General features: G+C 42.9%; 1 protein-coding gene across 3 annotated transcripts in view; it reads left to right on the plus strand.

The window, feature by feature from the left end:
• SCGN (secretagogin, EF-hand calcium binding protein) overlaps positions 1–25,264 on the plus strand; it is a 123,251-nt gene that overhangs the window by 81,446 nt on the left and 16,541 nt on the right. For all 3 annotated transcript variants that reach the window (XM_077492303.1, XM_077492301.1, XM_077492302.1), the window contains one exon: positions 16,600–16,659. In XM_077492303.1, coding sequence (XP_077348429.1) covers positions 16,600–16,659 — 60 coding nt within the window. The remainder of the gene's footprint in view (positions 1–16,599; positions 16,660–25,264) is intronic.

Raw genomic sequence — 25,264 nt, forward strand, 5'->3', positions numbered from 1 at the left:
ATGACCACGCAATTTTCATTTAAAGTGGGACAGCGCTGAAAGCCTGGGAAGCAAGGGGGTAAAAGTGCCCAGTAGGCAGACAATAGCAATTCTTTCACAGATACAGCATAAAGACAAAAACCTAACAATACACTAAAGGAGCAACTTATAGAAAATTTGTGAATGCATCAGCATTCGCAAAAAGTCACAAAAGATACCCTTGCAAATGTTTACATAATGTACAAAATTTTATTTTCTGATATTTATGTTGTCTTTCGAAGACAACATTCATTTGGCAAATCGTATTTGTTCCAATGTTGTCAAGTCAAATGTGATCAGAATGTTTAAACTATTATACATCTTACCCTATGGCTTTCTCTATGAAATAAAACAGTAATGGATGCAACATGTATAGTTGGCTTGTTCTAAGAACATTAGATCCTAAGAGAAAATAGCCTAAGAGCATTTAATAAGAAGAAAATATACCCTAGGGACATTCGAACCTAAGAGAAATAGCGTAAGAACATTTAATATGAAGAAAATATTCCCTAAGAGCATGATTTTGCCTTATTTGCACAACTGCCACAGCTTTATACATTGCATGGAAAAAATAAATAAATAAGCAAATGCTGGTTAATTCTCACAAATGAATGTACATGTGATTTTGCTTGACGATCAACGATATAGGTTTGCTTTTAGATATTTAATGCATCCGGCCCATAATGTGTTTTAGTTCCAGAGAAAAACTATAACTCCAGATTTCCAATATTATATATGAGGCCTGATACACATGATTGTGATACAAAAAAAACACCACGTGCTCCCATCTATAGCTGGCTATCGCAGTAAGAAGCATTGGAAGGCTAACAACAGGTACAAACAAGGCCAAGGATAAATCCAAGGAAAAAACCAAGCTTAACTTACCACCAGCTCATAGACAACCGAATAACCTGTCTAACAGTATGCGTTAAAAGCAGGGGTTAAGTCTGCACACATTTGCAAATGCATGCGTAAGCCACAGAGCCTCGTCAGGGCACCCTGGTATCTGTGGTACCTAACACTAACTTATAAGTGTCCCCACAGTGGAGACTGAAGGGGAGCCCCCCCTTCTTAAAGGTATATCTGCTCTCACCTATCCATCAGAATGCATGTGTCTCCAATGTGGGGGCACTTATAAGTTGGTGTTAGGTACCACAGATACCAGGGTGCCTTGATGAGGCTCTGTGGCTTAAGCATGCATTTGCAAATGTGTGCAGACTAAACTCCTGCTTTTAACGCATACTGTTAGACAGGTTATTTGCTTGTCTGCGGGCTGGTGGTAAGTTAACTTAGGTTTTTTCCTTGGATTTATCCCTGATACACATGATTGCCTTTACTGTTCACTTGTGTTAAATGAACTGGACTGTATGTGCTGTAGAGTACAGCTTTAAACATTTTACAGCCTGATGACCTACATAAGGGCCTCTCAGTAATGTTTACACTGAAAGGAAAATGTTGTTTGCAAAAGTCAATCAATATGTTATCTGCAGTCTTTCCTGAAAAGGTATTTCTTAGAGATAAAGCATATTAATTTAACAGTTTATTTAACTATTTCAGCTCTGGAAGGTTATACCCCTTTCATGACCTGGCCATTTTTTGCTATTCAGCATTGTGCTACTTTAACTAGTAACTGTACAGTCATGTAACGCTGTACCTAAATAAAATGTTTATGATTTTTTTCACACAAATAGAATTTCTTTTGGTAATATTTGATCACAGCTTACAATATTTTTTTTTACTTTCTGCTATAAAACATATCTAATAATTTTTTAAACAGCTAATGTATTCATAAATTTAGGCCAAAATGTATTCTGCTACATGCCTTTAGTAAAAAAATCCCAATAAGCGTATATTATTTGGTATATATACTGGATTATTTATTTCTTTTTTTTTTTATACTAGTTATAGCGGTGATCAGCAACTTATAGTTGGACTGTGTGAGTGTAGCGGGCAATCGGATACTGGGTGGCTGACTAAATGATACAGACATCACCAGTGACACTAATTCAGTGATCAGTGCTAATACTATACGCTGTCACTGTACTAATGACACTGGCTGGGAAGGGGTTAACATCTAGGGACAATCAAAGGGTTAACTGTGTGCCCAACAATGTATAATGTGTGTAGTGTGTGCAGCATATGCTAAGCGATGTGACTGTTTTATCTCCTTGCTTTGCAGGGATAAAAAAAAAGCTACATTGCTGCTCTCCGTATAGAGCCCTGTGTTGTTTACCAACACAAGGCTCTGTTCTGTAATTCACTCAGCCAATCAGCAGGTCCCGACCATAAATCATTGGCCAGGACCCACTGATTGGCTTATGTTATAACGAATGACAACACAGCCAGGCACTTATGCGCCCGCCAACCCAGAAATGTTGAATCACACACACACACACACACACACACACACACACACACACACACACACACACACACACACATATCTATATATATATATATATATATATATATATATATATATATATATATATATAGTGGGCCGCATTGTAGCAGTAAAGCTACATGAGGCAGCCCAGAAGTGGGCCTCTGCTGTACTAAAAACCTCTAAACTAAGGTTACTGCTGAATAGAAGTTTCCATTAAGTGCAAAATCTTACGTGTACTGTTAGTGTAAAAGTTTGCATGATGCTAAAAATCCGGACTTCTCGGCATGTGGTAAGTATGCACACCTTCTACTCTACGTCCCCATGCAGTGCACAATACCTCAAAGCCTTATTGTCAGAACCAAGCATTGCCACATAAGAGGTGGAAGGCATGGCAATTAAATTTTAGAAAATGTGTATTTGCCTACAAATTTCAGGGTAGCTAGGGCCACACTGTGAGAAAGGGATGAGGTTTGAATTCTTTGACCTGTGAATCCTGTTTTTTCAGAATTTGGGGATTTTTTTTTAAAACTAGAATGCTTTGTTTGGCCTTTAGACCATGATCAGCGGGTTTGTTAAGGCCAATAAAGGAGCTTTTGGATATATCAGCCCCCTCACTACAAAAGGGGGGCTCAGAGCAGGGTTACTGAAGCCTGAGGAATGGACACGCATGTCCCGAGCATGAGCACTGCCCACTGACCTGACCCGGAAGTGATGCCCGCTTGTCTAGTCCCCACGATCCGAAGGCATTGCGAACCAGCAATGTGACCGGACAATGACAACACAGCGGAGTCACAGCCAGTACAACATCAGCATTGGACACTTTTTCTCCACCCCGTAGTCGAAGCTGATGACACTATATGCCTATCCTTACGACACCTTTGTGAGTGGATTTTAATCTTATTATTGACAATATATACATAAAAAATATTTGTTTACTGCACTTAGAGGGCGCTGTTCTCCTGTCCTTTGTATGTATCAGAGTTTTTTACCTTCTAAATTCTGGAACTGCCAGCCCTTCATGGACAGTTACTACTATTTCTATTTCATATAATTTTCCTTACATGGACAAATCCCCCCAAAAGTAACTGATCCATTCCCCTATCCCACCCATACCCCTTGTATATGATATTGCTGTATCCAGAGGGTGCCATATTATTCTTTTGTTCAGAGCAGGTTTAGTCAGTGTTATTAAAGTTGTCATAGGATAGTGGATAAGAAAAACTGACAAACTGCATGAGGGGGGGGGGGGAATTAGGGTCAGGTAGGAAACTGAACTTTACTTCTGATTGCTAGCTCTTTGGACACTCACCCCCACACACTACTGCCTTCTCTTTTTATTTTTATTATTGAGGTCTTTTTTTTGTATTTACTTAGTATGTGCTTGATTTGAGAGCAGCGGTCATTTTTAGATGCTGTTTTGCTCAAAGAAGTGTGTGTGTGTGTATGTTAAGTGAATAAAAGAAAAATAATAAATAAGCTGCGCTACACCCGTATCAAAAACGTGAAAAATCACCTGCGTGTATGTGTTTATAAAGGCTGAATCAAGTAGCAAAAATGATGCAAATATCACATATACTCTCTAGAATGACCCCTTGCACATGTGTAATATTATATACAAACATAAAAAATCCAAACAAACAGCACAATTGAACATCACTTATTACAGTACAATCCAATTGCTAATTAAACATCAATGTGATTAACACCCATGTGTGCTAAAAAATTATAAATGATTAAAATACAAAAAAAGTTGAAAAAGTCTTTTCAAGTAGATTAATAAACTGAAGAGCAGGTTCTTCCACTTATAAACAGTGCACAATCCACCACCAAAGTGTAGAGATTTACTTCTTACCAGAAGTTCGTGACCCCCCACTACAGAGGGTCACAGAAAGCGTGCAAATTTAAGTGTTTCCCCCGATCTGGAACAGATCCTGCTGATCTCCTTAGACCACCCTCTCCACCGAGTAGATTGTTAGGCTGGACCTCTTCAGTTTATCCCTCATATACTTAGAACTCATAAGTGCGCATAGATGATATAGAAGAAAAATAATGGCTCCAATAGTGTAAAACCTTTTTAATTTGTTCCAATAAAATATAAAAATACACTTACTATGAGCCTTAAGTCCGGTGCACCGGACACATGCGGACAAACCCGTCCTTCCTGGATCCACACGAGGTGACGTCAACGCGTTGCTCTGCCATACGCGTTTCGTAATAGAATTACGTCATCCAGGGGCACGGGCGGCGCGCTGCGTCACCTCCCTTTATGCGGTCACTGCCCAACAAAGCCTCGCTCTGAGCCACCGGCGGGTTCCACTCTAACCAAGCCTCACTCTTGATTGTAAACAAGCTCCCTCTCCACCCTGCACGATGTAATAATCGCGAGACTTTAACAATGCTTATCGCTAAGGCACTATCACTGCTGATCGGCCACATACAATACAGACATATACATATATCCGCATTAAAGTATAGGTTAAAACTATTTAAAAACACTTGCAAAAACCAATACATTTTCAGATGGAAATCCATCATGTAACTGAACAAAAGTAATCGACAGTCCAACACTGACGAAAGACGGATACAATAGAGATCGGGAGACAACACCCTCAGATCCCCATCTCCCTTATCCAACCATATGTAAGGCATAGGAGATAAATAAAAATTAAATAAAATAGTTAAAGTAATTAAAATCATGAGCCAATAATTCTTAACATTGTGCTAACAAAACCTAGACAAAAAAGGAGGAGACAAAAAGAAAAATACGACATGGGGTACAGTCATCGAAAGTCACGGGCATGTTATATCCCTGATCCCACAGTCAGTGCAAACAAGTTTCATCATGACCTAAATATAACCACCATCAATGGCCATCCAGCTGCCATAAACGGTACTCCCTAGATGTTACCATACATACAAACCCAATGACCCCAATACCAGGGAAGTCAGCAATCCATTGCGGGGATCCAGATCTCTGACAAACCCGATCCATAATTAAATGAACAATTGATAATAATTTATGCTAACTGATGTGTCATAATCGAATGGACAATTGGTGATGATATATACTAACTGGTTTATACTCCCTGATGATCATCCTAACAGTATCAAATGGCAGCTATAATGACTTGTCTCACTGTCCAATAGGGACATTGTGACCAATTGAAGAGGGTATGTGAGTGCTGGTCACCTCTATACTAGCAAATGGAAAATATGGTAACCAGCCACTAGTCACCCCATTCCAAGGAACAATGTAACAGGGGAGGTACGAGGTATAAAGATATGACTCCAAAGGACTAAAACCAAAGAGGGGCCAAACTAAACCATAGGCCATGAACTGCTAGAAACAGGGGGATCCTCAGATAACTCAAAGTGGCCCCCCCTTGATCTAAACAACAACCACTCCCCCCACTGTATAGCCCTTCCCAAAAGCCTGCAGCTGTAAGAGGTCCTCATAGTGACCACCTATCATGCAATTTATGTAGTAATTTTATACCGTAGTGCAGTTTCTCTTCTTATTTTTCCATGTTAAGTGAATATACTTCCTGTACCTTTATTTGGTTAGCCTGCACTATATAGGCAAAGGTGACATCACTAACCCCTCAGGGAGATCTTGAGCATTGATGAATACACAAAATCTAGCAAGAAGATGATACTGCACTGTTTTTTCACAACATTTCAGGCACTTAGTAATGCCCGAGATCTTGCTGGTAAGAATAGTGACATGACCCCTGCAATATGAAGGTAGGGGTAAGATACGTTATTTACTAACCTCGGCCATCCCACAGGTTTTCTCTTCTTTCTACAACATTTCTACAGTTCATGGTTTGCTTTTTGGCAAAGTCAGGAATTCTTAATGAGCGTTTGATAGAAATTTCCAGCAACAGATTCGTTTTGCATCAGCAATATTAGTCCAATTGGGATGTTGCTCTGTGTAAGTCAAAATAATTATACAAGCAGAAAAATCTATTCTACTGGCAAATATGTGCTATAAAAACTGTTTCTGGTGCCCTGCAAATAAATAGTCCCTGTATAGAGAAAAAATATGTTTAAGGCTCCCAGATATTCCTTTAAATCTCGAAAATCTGGTATGGAATATATGGTTATTTTAAGGCAATACTGGCACATGCATTCAGTTCCTGTAGAGCTTTTCTATCAACCAACATCTGTTTCACACCGTAAACAAAAAATCATTGCAGATTGACCTACCCGTAGCTGGCAAAAGAAATTCTGCCCAACCTGGTCATGTAAGAGCAGCTTCAAAAAACTTGACAAGGGCTTTGTGACAATTACATTTTTTTCCCCACACTTACTTTTCCCATAATAATGGTGTCATGTATTGTAGTCCAAGAAACAGATTTTATAAATAAGATAAAAATGCTACTTTCTTAATAATTCCATAGGACATAGGATCTTTAATCTTAACCGGTGGAAATCTAAAAGCCGTCCAAACGAGTGGACAACACAGCAAATTAATGCTAACAGGCCCATGAAACAATGGGTCAATAGAAGGACTTGGGAGAAAGAAGCTTGAAGGCCTCTATGCCTGAAATTAGTATCAGATGAGACCTGAATATCCATCTGGTAAAACTAAAAAAACGTGAACAGAAGATCAAATGACAGCTGTACAGTCTGATAAACAGATGCCTGCTAGCTACAAAGGTCATTAACTTTGAAGATGAGCTCTTGAATTCACTCAAATACAAATGGGGTGAGAGCAGGTTGTTCTTTGTGGCGACTCTAAGGGACAACAAACAGAGTTTGACTGAAAAAAGGAAAAGTAGCTGAGGGGGGTGGGGACTCCTATGTAAGGTAGTGACTTGAGGTAAGTGGGGGCAGTGGACTCCTATGTAAGGGGTGACACCAATATAAGGGGGTACAAGGGACTCCTAAGTAAGGGGGGACTTCTATATAAGAAGTGGGTGGGGCTCCGATGCAATTGGGGACTGCGATGTAAAGGGGAAAGGGGGGATTTCAATGTAAGGGAGGAACACTGATGCACATGGAGGACAGTGGACAGGTGACTTCATTGGAAAGGGGAAGAAAAGAAAGTAAAGGAGCACCCGTTATCCAACACAGGTAAGTATATTTGTATTTTATTTGAAGATTCAGCAGTAAAAAAAAAGGCCAACACGTTTCGGGGGACTAGGTACTGCCCCTTCATCAGGGCTGCTAGTGGAAGTGGTTATGGAATAATCCTGCTGGAGAGTGCCTTTGGCACATGAATCGGACTGTTAGATGTCCACACCGCTGGCTGTATGTACTTGCAATACCAGGAGGTCCTTCACTTTCTTTTCTTCCACATTATACGTGGAGTCGACCTAGGTACTGCCCCTTCATCAGGGCTGCTAGTGCAAGTGGTTATGGAATAATCCTGCTGGAGAGTGCCTTTGGCACATGAATCGGACTGTTAGATGTCCACACCGCTGGCTGTATGTACTTGCAATACCAGGAGGTCCTTCACTTTCTTTTCTTCCACATTATACGCGGAGTCGATCTTAAAGGGGTTGTAAATCCTCATGTGGTTTCACCTTAATGCATCCTATCTATTAAGGTGAAAAACCTCTGTCAACTGCCTTTAATACCAGAACAGGCCATTATGAGTACCTCATAATGCCTTTTGGCCTTTGTAATGCTCCGGCAGTTTTCCAGGAATTTATTAATCGTGTCCTCCGATATTTGTTGCAGTTATGTGTGGTGGTTTATCTCGACGATATCCTCATATTTTCCAAGTCCCTGGAGAGCCACCACACAGATGTCTGTCGTGTGCTTCAGAAACTAAGAGAGCACAATCTCTATTTTAAATTGGAGAAGTGTGAATTCCATTGTGAACAGGTTAAATTCCTGGGTTATGCATTTCCACTGTTGGTTTTTCGATAGACCCAAGGAAACTTTCAGCAGTCCTACAGTGGCCCTGACCCATGGGTTTATGTCCCCTGCAGCGTTTTTTTGGCTTTGCCAACTTTTATAAGAAGTTTATTCGTAACTTCTTGTCTCTGGTCAAGCCCCTGACTGATATGAACAGAAAGGAAGGTAACTGGAGTCCATTGGTCTCCAGAGTCCATTAAGGCCTTTGAGAGTCTCAAGGCTGCCTTTGTTTCTGCTCCTGTGTTGGCACATCCTGATCCAACATTACCTTTTATCCTTGAGGTTGATGTTTCTGAGACTGGAGTTGGAGTCCTTCTGTCTCAATGTCCTACCTCTGAGAGCGCTATGCATCCTTGTGGCTACTTTTCCAAGAAATTGTCAACTGCTGAGTGCAATTGCGAGATTGGTGACAGAGAGCTGTTAGTGATCATTTTAGCCCTAAAAGAATGGAGACATCTCCTCGAAGGTACCACTTTGCCGATTCTCAATCTTACTGACCATAAGAATCTCACAATCTTGTCTGAGACTAAACGCCTCACTCCCAGAAGGGCTCTTTTCTTGTCTAGTTTCAATTACATTGCCTCATTCTTACCCAGTACTAAGAATGTAAGGGCTGACGCTTTGTCCCAACAATTTTCCTACGCTTCCAAGATGGAGTCGGTTCCGGTTCCTTTGATTCCTCCTGAACCTATTCTGGCTATGGTTCACACCAGTCTCACTTCTCCTTTGGGTGACAAAATTCTTGACGCTCAGGTCCATGCTCCTCTTGAGAAACCTTGTGACATTTGCTTTGTCCCAGAGAGTCTCCATACTGCTGTGCTCCAGACTTACCATTCTCTCAAGGCTGCTGGCCACCCTGGGAGGAATCAACTCTTTTGGGCCATTTCCCAACAATTCTGGTGGCCTAGTCAGTGTAAGACTCCACGACACCTTACAGTGGGCCTCCTACAATCCATACCCAATGGAGAGAGGCCCTGGACCCACCTGTCTATGGATTTCATTGTGGAGTTACCCAACTCCCAGGGCAACACAGTTATCCTTATGGTGGTTGACCAGTTTTCAAAAATGTCCCATTGTATTCCATTTAAAAGTTGCCCACTTCCAAGGAACTGGCTTCCATTTTTGCTCTGGAGATCTTTCGCGTACATGGGCTACCCACGGTGATTGTCTCAGACAGGGGTAGTCAGTTTGTGTCCCTGTTCTGGTGAGCCTTTTGTGCACAGTTGGGAATTCAGCTTGCTTTCTCCTCTGTGTGTCACCCACAGTCTAATGGGACTGCAGAACGAGCCAATCAGTCCTTGGAGCAATTCCTACTTTGCTATATTTCTGACCATCATAACAACTGGTCAGACCTTTTACTGTGTGTGGAGTTTGCTCACAATAGTGCCTTGAATTCTGCCTCCTGATTGTCCCCGTTTATGGCGAACTATGGTTTCCAACCTTCCATGTTGCCTGATTCGTTTGTTCCGCAGAGTATTCCTGCATTAGAGGAGCATCTCCGTGGTCTTCGTTCCACTTGGGCACAAGTCCAGGAGGCTTTGCGACATGCTAATGATAGGTACAGACTCCATGCTGACCGCAGACGCCTGCCTGCACCTTCCTACCAGGTACTGTCAGGGCTAGGCTCAGCCTTTTCTTCTCAAAGCTGGCTGCTCAGCTGTTGGCTAATTGCCAGCTCCTTTCTCTCCACAGTGACTCACCTGTTGATGATATCCTGCTGTCCAGCCCAGATGATCACTACCTTCGCCTTGGTCACATCTCTAAAAACGCTCTCCTGTGTTTCTGTTATGCCGCGTACACACGGTCGGAGAATCCGTCGGAATGCATCTTATTGGACCGTGTCGTCAGATAATCTGACTGTGTGTGGTATGCATCGGACTGATTCCGTCGGACCCAATTCTCCAACATGTTGGAAATATTTCCCGACCAACTGGGCCGGTCAGACGTAATCCGATCATGTGTAGAGAATTTGGATCGGACCAAGTGCCACGCATGCTCAGATCAAATTCCTACATCAAAGCTATTGGCTACTAGCCTGAATCTAGTCCCATCGTAGCGAAATTACGTCATCACGTTCTGAAAGATCGGATTTTTCGACAACTTAGTCCGACCGTGTGTATGCAACAGTTTCGGACACAATCCGTCAGACTAAATCTGACGGACAAAATCCGACGGATTTGGTTGGCAGAATCTCCGACCGTGTGTACAGGGGCTTAGACTTTCTTGGCTGACATTCCTTCTGGCTCCAGATCCTGCTTGCTGTTCTACTACGCTCATCTCTGGCTCCCTGACTTTTTGGCTTGTCTGATTATTCATTCCGTTTTGACTACGTTTTACTCTGTTTCCCTTATTATTATTATTATTATTAAACAAGTGTGATTTAACTGTACTTCTGTATCAGTCTGATTCATGGTTTTCGACAGGGTGGAGGCAGTGAAGGACAAAGTAGACAGTTAAGGGTAGAAAAGATTTAATGTGGACTGCATGGAAGGGTGTAAATGAAATCAGTGAAAAGGTCTATTTGACATCACAGAGGAAGGAATTATATTTTTCGAGGGCAGATTTATACTGGGTGAAGTCATGCTTGCACTTAGTCTTATACTACAGATGCTCAAGAGTCTTTTGAGACTTCTAGTGTCATCTGTTTGCCAAAGTTGGGGCCTGATTTTCTGTATGTTAAGGGGAAGCAAGTGTGTCCAGGAAGGATGACAGTGGACTGTTGTAGACATAAGTGGATAGGTTAGGGCGGGACAGGGGTAAGATTTTGTGATAGAGGTAGTCTGTTGCACAATTAAAAAAAAGGTTAAAGTGGCAAAGGTTTCTACGGGTAACTGTTATGCGGTTGGGGGTAAAGGAGATGAAAGAGAGAGTGAAGCTAATAAGGTAGTGATCAGAAAGGGAAAGGGGATTGTTGGACAGGTTGCAAGGAGTGGATAGGTAGGGAAATACACAGTCAAAGGAGTTGCCATAAGAGTGAGTAGAAGCATGTGTCTATTGTTTTCAGTCAAAAGAGGAGGTTAGTGGTATGTTATAGTGAGGGAGAATGATTGTATAAATTTCAGAAGTGAGAAAATAGGATAGTCAGGCAGAATGACTTCTCTGCCTGACTATCCTATTTTGTCTCTAATGAAATTTATACAATCATTCACCTTGACGTTAACATGCCACTAACCTCCACTTTTGACCTAAACCAATACACATGTTTCTACTCACTCTTAAGGCAACACCTTTGACTGTGTATTCCATGTAAATCACAGAAATTCTCAAAGATACTGGAGAAAATGTAAAAATATAGTGAGCCCCTCAAATGAGGAGAGGGACAGAGAGGAAGGTGAGTGAAGAACCTGAAAAGTGCTATGTGGAGATAGGATTCCAATCTTACCTCCTTTACATCCACTGGGTCTGGGAGAGTGGATACAGAGGAGGTTACCATGGGAGTGGGTAGTAGGAGAGGCAGAGTCAAATTCTTGAAGTTATGTTTCAGTAAAATAGTACAACATCAAGTAGGTTAAAGGAATTAGTGATAAAAAGGAAATGGACAGAGATGAGTTTTTAACAGACAAAAGACACATAAAAAGGGAGGGCTAGTTCTGGAAAGAAGCTGCTGACAGAGCATGGGGGATGCTGCTTGTGTTGGTCAAAGTTAAGTGACGGAGGCCCAGGCTATGGGGACATATCTCCAGAAGTTAGGAGAAACAGAACAGTGAGAAAGTAATATGGGCATGAAATTTATGGCATACACCAGTGACCTGGAGGTTATGTTAGCATGTGGGTTCAGAATTAGCAGGAGTTGATGAACGCAGTAATAAGGAGAGGGCAGGAGTAAGGGAAATATATATATATATATATATATATATATATATATATATATAAGTTATGGGCTGGAGAAGAGGTGTGAAGGAAAGAGTTTAGGGAGAAAGGACACAGCTGTGAGAAGGAGAGATAGAGGGTACATGTTACAGAGTGGAGAGATTAATGGCTGGAACACACTACTATACTTTTTATTCAACCCAGCTGGTTTTCTAGCATGCTCATCCGACAACATTCAGCCAATGTGTAAGGGGCTTAAGAAACAGACTGGTTAAGAGATGAAAGAGCTGGATGGGGAAATAGGGTCATCTGCAGTCGGTTTATTGTTTGTCAAAGTAGTTTGATGCTCATTTTCTCTTTGTGCCTTTGTGCAGTGGGAAAGTGCAATACCTAATCCAATAAAATGTGTAATCAAGCATAATTGCCAGTGCCACTTCAGCCTGTGTTAGCCACAAAAAGACGGTCTACATTTATATTGGTCTCACACATATTTTTCCCATTAGTCTATTTTGCTATATAATAGTCAATAGCCTTAAACTGTTTGACTTTATTTGTATGTGATTTCTCATCCATCTTTTTATATACACAGAATGACTATAGTAGTGTAATTGTTCATGTTGTGAAAATTTCTATCTACAGTGCTATGTATTGACACTAGGGATGAGCCGAACACCCCCTGGTTCGGTTCGCACCAGAATCTTCGAACGGACAAAAAATTCGTACAAACTTTAGAACCCTATTAAAGTCTATGGGACTCGAAAGTTCGAAATCAAAAGTGCTAATTTTAAAGGCTAATATGCAACATATGTGATATGCAACAGACAACACCGGCAATAAGGGGTATCTTCAAGTGTATACCACAAAGTTCTGAATTTGCCGAACAGACGAACGGCCAACGTTCGAGTCGAGGCACACAACACCCACTTTAACGCTTGCAGATGCCTGTATTAGAGAACACCAGCAATAAAGGGTAGATACAGGTATATACTGTGCTGTGCTGGAGGCACACAACACCCACTAACTACTGCAGATGCCTGTATTAGAGAACACCAGCAAAAAAGGGTAGATACAGGTGTATGCTGTGCTGGAGGCACACAACACCAACTTTAACTCCTGCAGATGCCTGAGAAAAGAACACTGTCCCTGCCTATCTTGCTCTTTCCCTGCACGCCAGAACACACTACACAAGGCCGCCGCGCTGGCGGCCTTATATAGTGTGGGGCGTGTACTAAACCCCCTGAGCTATAATTGGCCACAGGCATCCTGCCTGGGGCCAATTACAGCTCTCCTTGCTGCCAGCGCTGTGATTGGCAAAGCATACAGGGTCACAGTGCATGCTTGGCCAATTATGAGCCAGCAATGCACTGCGATTGCGTAGTGCATTGTGGGCCGTTCGTGCCACACAAATTTGGTGGGAACGGTCCACAAAGTTCTGAATTCGCCGAACAGACGAACGGCCCATGTTCAAGTCGAACATGCGTTCGAGTTGAACACCGAGCTCATCCTTAATTGACACATACACCAAAATGTTATCACCTGTATCCATAATGACTGTTATATATTCTTTTTCCTAATAAATCTTTATGAAACTAAATTTATAATGGGATGGGTGGGGGTAGTACTGGTGTAATAATCAATCAGTAATTCATAAAAGACACATGACTAACATTCAAACTTCTCACACCAAAGTCAGACTACAAGAGGGAATAAAGTGGGCAGAGTTCAGAGTTATAAAGATTATGGCTGGATTCACACCTTTGCAGTTTTAGTGCTTTTTGCATTTTGAAGATTTGCACTACAGAACATGTTCCATAGGAAACAGTGAGACAGTAAGAGAACAAAATAAATATTGTAATAATATGGACAGGGCTACAGATGTTGAAAGCAGCATAGGTTACCATGAAGCACATTGATAGTAATGAGTCAATTTCAGTTAGAGGTGGATGTTTAAAGCAGGGAACAGAGAAGAGATGTTCAGGTGATGCAGAGCAGAAGTGCAATACTTAATCCAAGGAAATACTTTATCCAAAATGAATAATTGCCAGTGTCACCCAGTTTGTGCTAACCCAGCCTAAGCCAGTTCTGATTGTTGTACCTCTAAGCACCTCAATACATTTGAAGACCTTTGCTAAGTCTTTCCCACTTGCATTTCCAAAGGCCATTCTGCTTAGGCCGCGTACACACGCGCGGACTGTTCGCCCAACCTTGTTCGTCAAACAGTTTGACAAACAGTCCGCTCAAAATTAGCATGAACGGACTTGACCACACACGATGAACGAACAGTCCGCTGAAACCGTGCGCGATGACGTGAACGGCACGTACGACGGGACTAGAAAACGACGTCCTATACACTGCAATGCAACCTTCGGCGTGTAAATCCTTTCTGAGTATGCGCGGAACTTAGTTTGACGAACAAGCCTACACACGAGCGGACTGTCCGCTCAAACCAAGTTTCAGCGGACAGTTTTACGGAAATTCCGAAAAACTTTGTTCGTCAGACTGTCCGCTGAAACTGTCCGCTGAAGCCCACACACGAGCGGACTGTCCGCTGAAACACTGTTCAGCGGACAAAGTTGGGCGAACAGTCCGCCCGTGTGTACGCGGCCTTAGTGTTTCTTGACTGCTGGATCCTTCGTTGGTAATAATTGACACAAGGAGGCAGAAGCTGTCTACCATAGATTAGACTGTGTTTAAATAACCAAATAAAGTGGCATCATATATATATATATATATATTGAAAAACTAAAGTAAAAGAAAATCCCAAATTTTGAATTGTCCCTAGAAAAATAACAGAGAGAAAATCTTCCAGTGGGGAGACTAGTTCTGTGAGCTGGTGGGCCCCAAGGGATTGCATCCATTTGCAGGATTTCCTCCCAGTTCTTGTTTTGGCAATGGAACAGGAAGTGAAGGTAAATCTCCCCCATTGGAGCACAGATGGCAAGAAAAAACTGAGAGGGGTTAAATCCCTCCCCTACACTATTTTATTACTTCCATTGGGTTTCCATCATTTCCCACTTCTGGAGTGCCAAGTGGGAGAGTCTGTCTGCTAGAATTTCATGATCAGTTCCAGTCTTGTAATAAGAACAAAATAATAGTAGAACATTACATGAATAGCATAGATACAAGGGTGCAAGATTAGAATTTTGGCACACTTAGAAAACCATAGCTGGTAAAAAATTGGTGTGGAAAGAAGATTTTACAACCAATGTTTCACATATGGTGGCTATGCCCCGAAGTAAAAAGTTTTGGGAATCGAGTTTATGATCTTATTTATTCCATCACTAATATTGATCTAAACAAATCCCAGAAACAAGCACTACTTTGCAGGCATATGGAGAAGATCCCTAAACACTTAAGAAGATTGATACATTTTATATTTGTAGCTGTCAAAATGACTATAGCTAGATCTTAGAAAACAACAATCCTACCTTTAACATCCTAAAGGCTAAATTGTCCTTGATTATGATTAGCGAACATCTTACAGCCATATTAAATGATGAAGTTCAATTATTTGAGAAGTCCTGGGATCTATGGACTTAATATTAGATTGATGATTCTAGTACTGTTTCCACTTGAATATTACTTCAAAAATAGAAAAGTCGGCACAAGATACTTTGTATCTTTAACCTTTTTCCTTTCTTATCTTTTTTTCAGTCTTTAGTTTCTATTTTATGATCATTATTTTGGCTACATAATGTCTCTGTTGGACCCATTGTAATATTCACCTACAATCCTAAGATGACAGACTAATCCTCGTTTATTTACAAAAGTCTAATTCTAAAGTCTTAAGGGTACTTTTTTTTAATATATTTTGAAAACGTAATCTATATAAATAATGTAATGGAAATATATCTATAAGGGCCGGTTCACACTGCGGCGCGAGGCGAGGCGACACGGCTCGCCTCGCCTCGCTCCCGCAAGTCGCCCCCATTCTGTACAATGGAACCGTTCTGAGAGGAGCGACTCGAGTCGCTCCGACTCAGAAAAAAGGTTCCTGTACTACTTTGGGGCGACTTCGGGGGCGACTTGCATTGACTTCTATACAGAAGTCCTCTGCAAGTCGCCGCTGAGGTCCGTGCAAGTCGCGGCGAGGCAAGTCGGAGACGCCTCGCCGCGCATCGCTGTGTGCACCGGCCCTTAGAGTTACATATTGATATTTATTATTATACTTGCAAATGTTGAAAATCTGTATGTGGATTTGACTTTCAGTTATTCTTTTTCTGTATATACAATATATTTGTAAAGTCTATTGGGTAGTGTAATCTTGGTGTACTATTTAATGAAAATCATTATTTGTACATTCTTTATTTGAAAAAATCTGAATAAAACCTTTGAAAAATAAAGATTTTATATATAAATTTTTTGTGCAGCATTAAATAGAAGGCATGTGTACAAGGCCTTTCTTTTGCATAAGCAAGTCTATGCTTTACACCACGCTATCATGCAATGAGCTTGAACGCACAGAAGCACAATAACATTCAAACTCAGATGCCTAATAGCCATTCTTTCTTTCTTAGGCAAGCAGTCAAGATGAAAGAAAAAGGGACTTTGAAACTATTTTTGCGCACTATGATGTAGTAAGTAACATCAACTACTCATTTTTTAAACAATATAACTGTGTATTGCTAAAATATAAAATTTTAGATTTGTGGTTAATCTTAAACCCCTGGCAAATGTAAAACAAACAATGTATGCAATAATTATAAACAATTGCATGCATTTTGAAAAACAGCTAATATGAGTACCTGAATATGTTTTTATTTTAGCTTTCTGTATTTATGTGCATATTAACACAGACTGGAAAGCCGGTCAGGACTCTAGTTCTTCACACTGTGCTGTCAATCTAATGTTGTCCTTACAGCATAGGCCTTCAAACTATGGCCCTCCAGTTGTTCAGGAACTACAATTCCCATTATGCCTAGTCATGTCTGTGAATGCCAGAGTTTTACAATGCCTCATGGGATATGTCGTTTCGCAACAGCTGGAGGGCCGTAGTTTGAGGATCCCTGCCTTACAGGGAATATATTTATATAGAATCCAAAAGAAAAATAGAATCAGAAGATCCCAAAATTAATTTAATTCACCATACGCTTAACAATCTATCTACTTTCCTATGATCCGACTCTGAATCCAAACTCATCAGTGCATTTTTGATTAAATTCCTTGGTTTTGCTCAAAAACAGTCTCATGACAGGGTCTGTGTATTTTTGATAATTCAAAGATTTGATCATATAGTCCGAATCTGTGTAGAATCAGATTGTTATGTGTATGACTACCATAACACTATTCATTTGTTAATGGTGGGGGAGAACCCAGCAATGTCTCATCCATGTTTTGTGGTTATATTGTGGTCTGGTAAATAGGCAATGTTGGTCCTTGACCAAGCTGCACAGCTTTATTGAACCATATAAATCAAACAACATTTTATACTTACCTCCTCTGTACCAGGGTTTTGCACAGAGTGGCCCCGATCCTCTTTTTCTGGGGTCCTCCCGTGGCGGTCCTGGCTCCTCCTCTTCTTGAGTGCCCCTATGGGCATGGGTTCCATGGGAGTACTGGTGCGGACGCGCTCCCAATTCTTGCTGCTACATCCATTGACACAAACTACAGGACTCGGCCCCACCCCTGGCTCCCATGTCACTGGAATTGATTGATAGCAGTGGGAGCCAATGGCGCATGCTGCTATCAATATATCCAATGAGGACCCGAGACAGCGGCTGGAGCTGCTGTGCTTGTCCCCATCGCTGGAATGATCAGGCTTAGGTAAGGAAAAGGGGGGTCTGGGGGGTGCTGCAGCACAAAAGGTTTTTCACCTTAACCACTTCAGCCCTGGATTTGGCTGCTCAATGACCAGGCCATTTTTTCCAATACGGCACTGCGTCGCTTTAACTGTCAATTGCGTGGTCGTGCGATGCTATACCCAAACAAAATTGCCATCCGTTTTTCCCACAAATAGAGCTTTCTTATTTTTTGCGCTATAAACAAAAGAGCGACAATTTTGAAAAACACAATGGGGCTGATTTACTAAGATGAATGCGCTGCGCCGGTTCATACCTCCATTTGTGCGCCAGATACATTTTCGAGTGAGCGTATGAACCGCCGCATGCATAAGCGCAACACATAATATGCCGGCGCAATTCATAATAGTGAGTGCCGTATCATTAACAGTCCATTCACACAGGGGCAACACAACTTCCAGCGCGACTTTGGCAGACAACTTGGGCACAACTTGAGTGTGAATCAGAGCGCGACTTGCGGCGAATGACAACACGATTTTAAGTCGCCCCCAGGCCAGGCGACTTTAATAAAAAAAAAACGGCATGGGTTCCCCTCCAAGAGCATACCAGGTCCTTCAGGTCTGGTATGGATATTAAGGGGAACCCCACGCCAAAAATAAATGGCGTGGGGGTCCCCCTCAAAATCTATACCAGGCCCTTCAGGTTTGGCATGGATATTAAGGAGGACCCGCTCCCAAAAAAAAAGACATGGGGGTCCCTCTCAAAATCCATACCAGACCCTTCAGGTCTGGCATGGATTTTAAGGGGTACCCCGCGGCAAAAAAAATGACGTGGGGGTCCCCCTCAAAATCCATACCAGACCCTTATCCGAGCACGCAACCTGGCAGGCCGCAGGAAAAGAGGGGGGCGAGAGGGCGCCCCCCCTGAACCGTACCAGGCCACATGCCCTCAACATTGGGAGGATGCTTTGGGGTCCCTGGCCGGTGGTTGTGAGGGTCTGCGGGCGGGGGGCTTATCGGAATCTGGAAGCCCCCTTTAACAAGGGGACCCCCAGATCCTGGCCTCCCCCCTGTGTGAAATGATAAGGGGGTACAAAAGTACCCCTACCATTTCATCAAAATAGTGACAAAAGTGTTAAAAATTACAGAAGACGGTCTTTGACAAGTCCTTTATTAAATTCTTCTTTCATCTTCTTTCTTCTGGTCTTCTTCCTTTCTTCATCCTTCGTTTTCTTCATCTTCTTCCTCCATCTTCTTCTTCCTCCGATCCGCTTCTTCTTGCTCCGGTGTTCTCATCCGGCATCTTCCTCCACGGCATCTCTTCTTTGTTCTCGGGCCGCTCCGCGCAATGGGAGGCTCCCGCTGTGTGACGCTTCTCTTCTTCTGACAGGTCTTATATAACGGAGGGCGGAGCCACCCGGTGACCCCGCCCCCCTCTGATGTATGGTTCCATGTGTCAGAGGGGACAAGGTGCTTTGGGGGGACCCCAAAGCATCCTTCCAATGTTGAGGGCATGTGGCCTGGTACGGTTCAGGAGGGGGGTGCTCTCTCGTCCCCTCCTCTTTTCCTGCGGCCTGCCAGATTGGGTGCTTTTTTTTTGGTGCCGGGTTCCCCTTAATATCCATACCAGACTTGAAGGGCCTGGTATGGAATTTCGTGGGGACCCCCACGCATTTTTTTTCTTAATTTTTTTTTTCTTTATGCTAACATGACCTGTGTGCAAATAGCCTTAAAAAAACCCATAGAAGTGAACCAGCGCAAAAAAAAAGTCAAGTTGAGAGGTGCGCCTGTTTAACTTATGCAAATGAACCTACGTGACTTGACATTTACTAAGATTTTGCCGGCGCAGTGATCCAGAGCACTTGAATGGGCGCAAATGCTGGTTGCACATGTGCAGTGCATAAAATGATCTCACGCAGTTCCGAGTGTATTTGCAGGCGCAGCAGGCTTGCTCAGAGAAAGTTTATATTCCGTCCTATTTTGGCCATATTTGTTACTTGGACAGTCATATCTATAATTCCTCACATCACCCGCATAATATTCGCACTACCAGCTTCTTTTAATTCTGAGTTGAAGATGCCATGCGCCAGGTCTATAGCGGCGCACAGATCGCGGCCGTCCGTGCGCCGGCAACATGATGGTAAATGGGGAATCGCACTGCTTCAGGCACAAATGCTTTGTGAATACAAAAACACCCATTGCGCGTCGGCGTGCACCGCTACTCATAGCGCAAATGCTTTGTAAATCAGCCCCAATATCTTTTACTTTTTGCTATAATAAATAGTCCACATTTTAAAAAAAATTTCCTCAGTTTAGGACGATATATATTCTTCTACATATTTTTGGTAAAAAAAATCACAATAAGCGTATATTGATTGGTTTGCGCAAAAGTTATAGCGTCTACAAAATAGTGGATAGATTTATGGCATTTTTATTTTAATTTTTTTCACTAGTAATGGTGGTGAGCTGTGATTTTTATTTGGACTGTGATATTGCGGTGGACAAATTGAACACTTTTGACACCTTTTTGGGACCATTGACAACGACACACACGGATCCCAGTTCTTGCTCTGTCATGAGCAATCGCGGGTGCCCGCATCGCACCTGCCTTGCAATCGCATTGGCTACGGGCACACGCTGCATAGAATGCATTAAGGTGAAAAAACGTGAGGGTTTACAACCCCTTTAAGTACAGCACTCAATAGTGTTGAAATTATAATATGTACCCAACAAACAATCACTGTAGTGAGAATCGTACTCCGGTGCCATCATATCACAATAATAAGTGAAAACTATAAAAGTCCTACACTTCAGAATTATACAATACTGTCCCTTTTTAAAATGTGACCCAAAAGTATGCAATGTGCTCTTCAGACTTCAATTGTGACATGCTGTTGCACGTGAATCCTACATTGAAAAACATTGACACACATCAAGACTTTATGTTGCCTCCCCAATCTATAAATAAGATTGGCTCTCACCCTATATGGTGGAACTTGGTTACCATAGAACCATACTGCACCTTTCTTCTTTAATGGGATATACAGTATTTAACCACTTAACAACCGCCCATTGCCGATTAACGGCTTCAGGGCGGTTGTTTAACTCTGAGAGGCCGTTAATTAACGGCCTCCCAGAACTCTGCTCTCGCGCGGCCCCTGGGGCGCGCACACGAGATCATCCGGGACCGCCGGGTCCACTGCCGGGATCACGGAGCTCGTCGCGGCCGTTTACCACGTGATCGCTCCGTCAAATGACGGAGTGATCACTTGTAAACAAACCGGCGTCATGTTATGACGCCGGTTCCTCCCTCCCCCTCTCTGTACCGATCGGTACAGCGGAGGGGAAAGAGATCGGTGTTAGCAGCGCTGTGGGCTGCATCTGCAGTGCCCACATCGCTGCTCACTGAATTTAACCCCTCAATTCCCTGCAATACCCTGCAATACTCTGCAGTACCCTGCCATTACTCTGCAGTACCCCCCATTACTCTGCAATACCCTGCCATTACTCTGCAGTACCCCCTATTACTCTGCAGTACCCCCTATTACTCTGCAGTACCCCCTATTACTCTGCAGTACCCCCTATTACTCTGCAGTACCCCCTATTACTCTGCAGTACCCTGCCATTACTCTGCAGTACCCTGCCATTACTCTGCAGTACCCTGCCATTACTCTGCAGTACCCCCCATTACTCTGCAGTACCCCGCCATTACTCTGCAGTATCCTGCCATTACTCTGCAGCACCCCCCAATACTCTGCAGTACCCCCCAATACTCTGCAGCACCCCCCAATACTCTGCAGCACCCCCCAATACTCTGCAGTACCCCCCAATACTCTGCAGTACCCCCCAATACTCTGCAGTACCCCCCAATACTCTACAGTACCCTGCCATTACTCTGCAGTACCCCCAATACTCTGCAGTACCCTGCCATTACTCTGCAGTACCCCCCATTACTCTGCAGTACCCCCCATTACTCTGCAGTACCCTGCCATTACTCTGCAGTACCCCCCAATACTCTGCAATACCCCCAATACTCTGCAATACCCCCCAATACTCTGCAATACTCTGCAATACCCCCCAATACTCTGCAATACCCCCCAATACTCTGCAATACCCCCCAATACTCTGCAATACCCCCCAATACCCCGCCAATACCTGCCAATACCCCGCCAATACTCTGCAATACCCCGCCATATATTGCCATACCCAGCCATACTCGGAGATACCCAGCCATACTCGGTGATACCCTGCAATACCCAGCCATAGACGCCCCCCCACCCCTCACCGCCCTCCGGTGCTTCTACCAACTCACCAGTACGATCAAAGCCAGTTTTTTTTTTTTTTTTATTTCAGGCTTCCCAGCCTAGAGGTGAGATGTGGGGTCATATTGACCCCCAGATTTCACTGTAAAGAGGACCTGTCACCCCATATTCCTATTACAAGGGATGTTTACATTCCTTGTTATAGGAATAAAAGTGATCAAAAATTTATTTTTGGGGAAAAAAATGTCAAACGAACAATAAAAAAAAAAAAAAATGTAAAGCGCCCCTGTCCCCATGTGCTTGCATGCAGAAGCGAATATAATAATAATAATATTTTGGGGTTCTCTGTAATTTTCTAGCAAATAAATGATGATTTTTACATGTAGGAGAGAAATGTCAGAATTGTCCTGGGTGCTCCAGAACGCCTGATGGCGCTCCCTGCATTTTGGGCCTCTGTATGTGGCCACACTGTGTAAAAGTCTCACACATGTGGTATCGCCGTACTCGGGAGTAATAGCAGAATGTGTTTTGGGGTGTAATTTGTGGTAGGCATATGCTGTGTGTGAGAAATAACCTGATAATATGACAATTTTGTGGAAAAAAAAAAAAGGAAAAAAAAATCTTGATTTTGCAAAGAATTGTGGGAAAAAATTACAACTTCAAAAACACTGCAGGCATTCCGGCGGCTGACGTTTCTTATATACGGAGGGCGGGGCCACCCGTCACCTGACCCCGCCCCCCTCTGACGCAAGGGGAAACCCGGGGTTCCCTGTGACGTATGGGTGACCCCGCACCCCTCTGATGTAACACAGGCAGGTTTCCGTTACATCAGAGGGGGGCGGGGTCACCCATACGTCACGGGGAACCCCGGGTTTCCCCTTGCGTCAGAGGGGGCGGGGTCAGGTGACGGGTGGCCCCACCCTCCGTATATAAGAAACGTCAGCCGCCGGAATCCTTGCAGTGTCTCCTCCACGGAGACAGAAGAAGGATGGATCGCTGCGCTGGATGAGATGAGACATCGCTGGAGAGATGACCGTCCGTCGCTGGATAGCAAGAGTGGATTACCGCCGCTGGAATCTTTTTTTTTTTTTTTTTTTTTAATAAAGGAATTTTTCAAAAGTGTGTTTGTTTTATTTAACCATTTTTTACACTTTCTTTGTGAAATGGTAGGGGTACTTTTGTACCCCCTTACCATTTCAAACAGGGGGGGGGGCGGGATCTGGGGGTCCCCTTGTTAAAGGGGGCTTCCAGATTCTGATAAGCCCCCCGCCCGCAGACCTCCACAACCACCGGCCAGGGTTGTGGGGATGAGGCCCTTGTCCTCATCAACATGGGGACAAGGTGCTTTGAGGGGTCACAGACCCCCAAAGCATCCTCCCAATGTTGAGGGCATGTGGCCTGGTACGGTTCAGGAGGGAGGGGGGCCGCTCTCTCGTCCCCCCCTCTTTTCCTGCGGCCTGCCAGGTTGCGTGCTCGGATAAAGGGTCTGGTATGGATTTTTAGGGGGAACCCCACGTCAATTTTTTTTTTAAATTTGACGCGGGGTTCCCCTTAATATCCATACCAGACCTGAAGGGTCTGGTTATGGATATTTAGGGGGAACCCCACGTCAAATTTTTTCTTAAATTTGAGGCAGGGTTCCCCTTAATATCCATACCAGACCTGAAGGGCCTGGTAATTGAATTTGGGGGACCCCCACGCTTTTTTATTTATTTATTTATTTATTTTTTTATCAATGACTTTCAATGAGTGTTCTCTGTATTACGGGAGCCGACAATTCATAATAGCTGCGAGTGATTTTAAAGGACTTTTTTTCCTGCATAAATGACACTTTGTGCAGGGACAGTTCTAAGCACGGGAAACATGAGCCCCTTCACAGGCATACTATAGACAACCCCCCCCCCCCCTACGAAATTTAAAGGAATATTACACTTTTATTGTTTCACTTTAATCATTATTAAAATCGCTGCTCCCGAAAAAAACGGCCTTTTTAAAACTTTTTTTTTGCATTGATACATGTCCCCTGGGGCAGGACCCGGGTCCCCAAACACTTTTTAGGACAGTAACTTGCAAATTAGCCTTTAAAATTAGCACTTTAGATTTTGAACGTTGGAGTCCCATAGACTTTAATAGGGTTCTAAAGTATGCTATATACTAGCTCCGTCGAATCTTCTTTATACATTCGACAGACACCATAAGGCCGCGTACACACGGGCGGACTGTTCGCCCAACTTTGTCCGCTGAACAGTGTTTGGGCGGACAGTCCGCTCGTGTGTGGGCTTTCAGCGGACAGTTTGACGAACAAGGTTTTTCGGAATTTCCGAAAAACTGTCCGCTGAAACCTTGTTTCAGCGAACAGTCCGCTCGTGTGTAGGCTTGTTCGTCAAACTAAGTTCCGCGCATGCTCAGAAAGGATTTACACGCCGAAAGTTATAATGCAGTGTATAGGACGTCGTATTTTTCGTCCCGTCGTACGTGCCGTTCACGTCATCGCGCACGGTTTCAGCAAACTGTTCGTCCGTCGTGTGTGGCCATGTCCGTCCATGCTAATTTTGAGCGGACTGTTTGCCGAAACTGTTTGACGGACAAAGTTGCGCGAACAGTCCCCGCGTGTGTACGCGGCCTAAGCCTTCAAAGACAGATTCGACCGTAATTCATGTGGATTTTCGGACGAATGCAATTTTTGAACGAAAAACGAAATAAATAAAAACGAATTTCGGGAGTAACTAAATAAATTAAGTTTTCAGACGAAAACGAAATTCCAAAAAGAAATATTTTACTCTGCACATATCTACTTATTTTTACCAAAGATATGTAGTAGTATAAATTTTGGCCAAAATTTATGAAGAAAAAATTACTAATCTGCTAAATTTTATTACAGAAACAAAGAAAAATTAATTTTTTCGCAGAATTTTCGGTCTTTTTTCTTTTATAGCACAAAAAATAAAAAACTGAGAGGTGATTAAATACCACCAAAAGAAAGCTCTATTTGTGTGAAAAAAAGGCCAAAAATTCATATAGGTCCAGTGTTGCATGACTGAGTAATTGTCATTCAAAATGTGAGAGCACCAAAAGCTGAAAATTGGTCTGGTTATTAAGGGTGTTTAAGTGCCCAGTGGTCAAGTGGTTAATAGCACTACCTTGTCTCTTCCACTGCAAACTAGGTCCTATTAGGGCCCCTCT

This window comes from Lithobates pipiens, unplaced genomic scaffold (assembly GCF_037356315.1).
Source record: "Lithobates pipiens isolate NorthernLeopardFrog02 unplaced genomic scaffold, aLitPip1_a1.2 Scaffold_19, whole genome shotgun sequence".
Classification (NCBI taxonomy): Eukaryota; Metazoa; Chordata; class Amphibia; order Anura; family Ranidae; genus Lithobates; species Lithobates pipiens.